The sequence below is a fragment of the Leptonychotes weddellii genome, unplaced genomic scaffold (assembly GCF_054177405.1).
Source record: "Leptonychotes weddellii isolate Sample4059 unplaced genomic scaffold, ASM5417740v2 HiC_scaffold_8014, whole genome shotgun sequence".
NCBI lineage: Eukaryota > Metazoa > Chordata > Mammalia > Carnivora > Phocidae > Leptonychotes > Leptonychotes weddellii.
The window spans coordinates 1-5,942 of NW_028050631.1; the positions used below are offsets into that span (position 1 = coordinate 1).

Here is a 5,942-nt window from a genome sequence, read left to right on the forward strand (position 1 = left end):
TCCCTGCCGAGCAGGGAGCCCGATGCGGGACTCGATCCCGGGACTCCAGGATCATGACCTGAGCCGAAGGCAGTCGCTTAACCAACTGAGCCACCCAGGCGCCCCAGTCTAAGCACTCTGAAGAATGAGCTATCCTTACTATCTTTACATACTTTTGTATTATTAAGAGTTGTTAGAAACAATATTACATAGCTTTCAAGAATGTAACTAAGGTCTGCTATTTTAATTTTCTGAACTGATTATAAATTCAACAATCAACCAGAATTTGAATTTCATTAGACCCATGACATGAAGTTTTGTATACAAGAGCTCATTATTTGCTGAATATGTTCTGAGCTCTCCAAAATAGACCATTTTGAACTGAAGTGAACCAAGGAAATGGAAAGTTTAAGTAAGATGGTGTAAAAAAGATTCCATTTCAAGTAACTTATTGAACACTGTCATTTCTGTCCTATCAACGTTGGTGAAGGAGATTCTATGGAAATGATTCAGTGGAATTAAAAGAAACTTCCAGGGGCGCCTGGGTGGCTCAGTAGGTTAAGCGTCTGCCTTCGGCTCAGGTCATGATCCCAGGGTCCTGGGATCGAGTCCCCAATCAGACTCTCTGCTCAGTGGGGAGCCTGCTTCTCCCTCTCCCTGTCTGCCACTCTGCCTACCTGTGATCTGTCAAATAAACAAAATCTTAAAAAAAAAAAAAAAAGAGTCCAGGTATTTTAAGGGCCACTCTTCTCAAACCATCCCAAGTCTTCCAGAGCTGCCATCAAAAAATTCTACCTATCATTGACCTCCAATTCCTGTCTTTCAGAAAAAGTAATCACCTAAAAATCATGGAATCCCCAAACACCACATAGAAACAGGTATACTAACAAATTACAACAGCAATAACAGATCAAGCCTTCTGATTTTTTTTATTACTCAAAAAAACTTCATTTTTTTATTTAGTTTTCTGACTCTGTGCTTGGGCCTTCAACACTTTCACAACGATTTTCTGCTCCTCGATAAGGAAAGCACGCTTGATCCTAGAAAGAAAAATATTAAATGAATACTTAAAAGTAAATGAAACCTGCAAGTACAGACAAAACACTTAGAGCTGAAATTAGATGGCTAGACTCGTTTAGCTGAAGGTCTCCTTCCTACGCTGGCATTTAAAGCAGGATAATCCCTCAATTCTATGTAATTGCACCTGCCCTCTTCTGAGTCATGAAGGAATTAATGTGTGCAGAACCAAAATGGTGGGTTAAAAGCTATCAGCAAGAGGCACGTTCTCAAGTGTAACGATTCTGCAGTCTGATTGTCTGGAGCCAACTCTGCTACTTACTAGCTAGGTAACTAGCAAGTTACCTTCTCTGCTGTAAGGTACAGCAGTAAGTTCATACCCATTTCACAAGGCTTTATGAAGATTAAACTTGGAAGGAGTTGCAATTTCTGTACTTTGAACCTCCATTTAGAGAGGAAGTACATTTTATTAATCACTATTATTACAGTGCCTAGGACCTGACAAACAGCAGGTAGTCACTACCACTTGTTAAAAGCAAAGTTACCTCCACAGAGAAAGCAAATTCCCACAAAAACCTGTCCCACTTATACTCCTACTGGTCCCCTGGTTATCTAATTATATTAAACGCAGCCTAAAATCCCTGGGATTTTGGACTCCTTCAAATCTCCCCAATGTTAATTACACTATAGAAACACAACTGATGCCACTCTCACTCAGGACCCTTAAAAATCCCCTAAACTTACTCAGAGAGACCAGACTCCTCTCAGAGTCACAGCTAATACTAACCTATAGCCTACCAGCAGATCTACACCCAAATCTCTAAGAGCTAGGGCCTGTAAATCGTACTTTTAATAAACGTGCCCATGATTATGTTTAGCAAAGTCTGGGAACAAGGAGTAAAAAACCAAACCCCTTTCGCTTAAAACCAATTCATGACCCTCTCATCTCTAATGTACCTTTTCAATCTCATTTCTCAGTCCTCTACATTCCTTGCCTACAATGCCCTTTCAACCTCTTGGCCAACATTTACCTATCATTCAGGTACCACCTCAAATACCATTCCCAGAGTTCCAGCTACCTGGAAGTAATTTCTCCTCTAAACTTCATAGTTCAGTTTTTTTGTATTTCATGGAAGTTCCATTTACCCTGTATTTGAATTACTGTAACATGCCTTACCATCCCCTTACAAATTAACTCCTGAAAGGCAGAGTGAACTTGCAAGTTTGGTGCCAGATTTGGTTAAGAAACTGAGCTCAACCACTTTATAGAACTAGCTGAATAAACTGGAGGCAACCCACTTTCTGAACCAGTTCCTTAACTTGTGAAGACCAACCACCTCACAAATCCTTCCACTTAAGTCTTTAGAGGCAATTCATGTTTATAAAATCAATGAGGTTAAAAGCAAGGGTCTCAATAAAACCTAGAATGAATCCCAGTGCTGCCCCTTACTGGCTATGAGAATTTAAACAAGCCTTGGTTTCGGGGCGCCTGGGTGGCTCAGTCGTTAAGCGTCTGCTCTCTGCTCAGGTCATGATCCCAGGGTCCTGGGATCGAGCCCCGCGTCGGGCTCGCTGCTCAGTAGGGAGCCTGCTTCTCCCTCTCCCCCTCCCCCTGCTTGTGTTCCCTCTCTCGCTGTGTCTCTGTCAAATAAATAAATAAAATCTTAAAAAAAAAAAAGCCTTGGTTTCCTCACAAAAAATAGAATAGAAACCCCTCCCTGATGGACCTGTGACAATGTTCATCATTAAAATGCCCAGTAAATGTTACCATCATAAATGCCACTGTTTCCACTCCTACCTAGGCCACTACCAATTCTTTCACATACCCAAGTCACATCCTCTACCTGGAACATGCTCATCTCCTATGACCCTCCCCACCAAGCCTTTAGGTCTTAATGCAGGTGGCATTGCCTCGCCTTCCCAAGCACTCACCTTTTGTTGAACGAATGTGGTTACTATCCATCCTGCTGCAGTTTTAGTTTCTAGCCCACCAAAGGTCTCCCGGCCCTGCTCGAAACCCATCAATCCCTCCATATTTAAGGATCAAGCTAAAAATCTGTCTTGTAAGGGCCTTCATGATCTGTGACTTCCACCTCTTGTCTATCACCTCCTACAACACTCTGCTCCAGCCACACTAGAACTACATGTAGTTGTTTTGTTCCCACTTTTAAGACCTTCTGCTCTCCATCTACCCATCTGACAACTTAATAGTTTACCTGCCTCCCCTATTTCTACATCTAGCATAAGGATGCCCCCAAATCGCAAGTGAATTAATTTGAACCAGCATCATTTATTCGTTTTACAGCACCAATTATCCCTAGTCTAGAGGATTCTAAAATATGCAACTTTAATTTAAATTTCACCAGTCTTCTATGATTAGCATGCAATGGAACAGACACATGCATTTAAGAACGTTATATTTACCTGTCACGAACACACTTAGCACACATGGAACCACCATAGGCCCTGCTGACGTGTTTTTTCGTTTTGGACAACCTCATAAGGACTTTAGGTCTCACAGCACGAACCTGCAAAGTCAATGTTGAGATTATTTTGTGATGCTTTAACAGAAACTGTCCTGGATTCAACATGTGACAAGTATAAACACTAAACCAGGTCAGAACAGGAAATGATATACTGATTTATCTGAAAGGCATTTCACTGTATCTGTCACACAGGCTTTAAAAGTCTATGTTCTTGACAGACTTGGATCATGGATGCTTAAGTACTTCTCAACCTTCCTAGCGGTGACCTCTCCTTCGCTCATTCCCTTACCAAAATATTATGCTCACTAGTTCTTGTTATTCAGAGCAGAAGGATCACTTACTCCTCGAAGTCGGCCTGGGCACACGCCACATGCAGATTTTGGTGCTTTCCCAACCTTCTTGGTATAAAGGTAAACGATTCTATTACCAGGGGTTCGGGACCTAGGAAGTGAGATAATAGGGAAAAGCTCAGCATTCTGCAGAGTGAACAACAATATGAATTTAAATTTTAGAAATACTTACAGCCTAGTTTTGTTAGAGGCTGTATTATAGGACAGCCTACGACGGTAGGTCAAACGCTGGACCATTCTGAATGTCTAAATTAAGAATGGAATAAAACTGCATTGTAGAAATAATTCAAACCTCACAACAAAACAGCATCACATAATATATACATTCCATATACATATTCTTATATACAATAATCCTTAAAGTATCTTATGAAAAGAATTCCATACTTTAAAACTACTTATATTTAAAAGTGATTGGTAAGAATGCTAGGAGGCCCATGTTTGTTTTCCTGATAGTAATCAATGATGGTACTTCGTTAAAATTTGCCAGACTTATTCCTCAGTAAGTCTGATTCTGTTTGGTGGTGTCCAGAAAAATGCTAGTAACAGGTAAATTTAGAAGTTTTTAAAGGAAAACCACGCCTGAACACACAAGTTGAATCCTCACTTATGCCATCTCCTGGAATATACTGCACAAGGGGCTAGCTAGCCTCCTTGTCTCTAAAATAGATTTTTACTGAGTTCCCACGGCTGTCATCAAGATTAAATGACATAAGCTAACCTGCTCAACCTACTGCAGTGCCTGTCACATAAAAGATGCTCAAGAATCAGCGTCTTGCCCCAAAGTAGCATGTGGGACAAGTCAAGCGCCAAATAATATTTTGGCATCAAAGTGTCTTTGAATTATGGCATCTGGGGTTTTTTCCTCATTTATCAACTGGAAATAATACTGCTGAATGAGGTCACTTAGCTAATCGATTATGCAAGTACGCACAGGAGCCGTTTTTCAGTTAACCACTCAAAGTAACATGAAAACGTAAACAAGACTTGAATCCTCATTTTTTTTTTTATCTCAAACTTCGTAATCACTTCATCACACGACATGTAAAAGAAAATAGCCTGCATTTGTTGTTATAAGCTCCTTACTAACATTACACTAAAACATAATTGTCAGACACCAAAAGGGACACCGAAGGCCAATGCGAGAGATCCAAACAGCCCCCATTCCGTTAACAGCCCCAAAACCAAGACAGAATACTCCCTATTAACATTTTATCTTCCTTGGTATTGGCCTTGGAAATGAAAACATTTTGAAATAACGACCCGAACATGCTGGTCGTCCGCCCTCCCCAAGCCTGAACACATCTACAGGTCCAATGATAAAACGTGGGCCTAAGATATGAAAATGTTCTGCGATTTCGCAGTCTCAACCAGCCGGACCACAACTCGTGGGTCCCCAAACGCAACTTAGAAGGCGGCAAAGCCCCGAGCGGTAAGCTCCGGCTACTCCCGGCTCCGGAGGGGAGATCCGGTTTGACGGCTGTCCGAAGCTAAAAATCCGAGGACCTGCTCACCACCAGCTCTCCTCCTGAACCTTTATCCCCACGCCAGTTCAAAAGGCTGAGGCTGAGAGATCCTGGCTCCCCCAACTCCCCGGATGGCAGCCGATTGTAGAGGGAGTAGCAATACGGAAAAGGAAAAAGCAACCATACCTACGGACACCGTCCCCGGAAGAGGAAAAGGGAAGTGCTTGCAAGTTTAAAGGTTAACTATGATTGCGTCGGACGGGAAATTACGTCAGAACCAGCGCCGCCTTGTAGTACGGATGCCACTCAGCTCCCCTCCATGGGCGGGAGATGCATAGCGCCGCCATGTTGTACGGCAACTGGCGTGCCGTCCCTGCCTGGGGGCTTGGATGCCCGTCAGCAGTCCACAACAGAGCCGCATAAAGCTCTTTTGGGAATCGCTGTAGAAACAAATGCAAATGACAAAGGGAGCTGCAAAGGGCCGAGGTGGGACAAAATCAACTTTTTTCGTTCTGAGGGGCGCTAGGACACATTTGGCCTAAAGAGCACCAGCTTTTTTGTTAGTCGTGGGTTTAGATCCCAATTCAGACACTTGTTAATTAGGTGACCTTTGAGGAGTTACTCTCTTTAATTTTCCCTTCTTT

At 42.4% G+C, this 5,942-nt stretch overlaps 1 protein-coding gene across 1 annotated transcript; it reads right to left on the bottom strand.

Moving 5' to 3' along the window:
* Positions 1–882: 882 nt before the first annotated feature.
* On the bottom strand, positions 883–5,534 carry LOC102738921 (large ribosomal subunit protein eL34). Its single transcript, XM_006727187.3, has 5 exons — positions 5,485–5,534; positions 4,005–4,078; positions 3,824–3,923; positions 3,421–3,524; positions 883–1,019 (listed from the first exon to the last, which is right to left on the bottom strand). Exons 2-5 carry the CDS (start codon positions 4,067–4,069, stop codon positions 935–937), a joined length of 354 nt encoding a protein of 117 aa, XP_006727250.1. The 5' UTR covers positions 4,070–4,078; positions 5,485–5,534; the 3' UTR covers positions 883–934.
* Between the last annotated feature and the right edge of the window lie 408 nt (positions 5,535–5,942).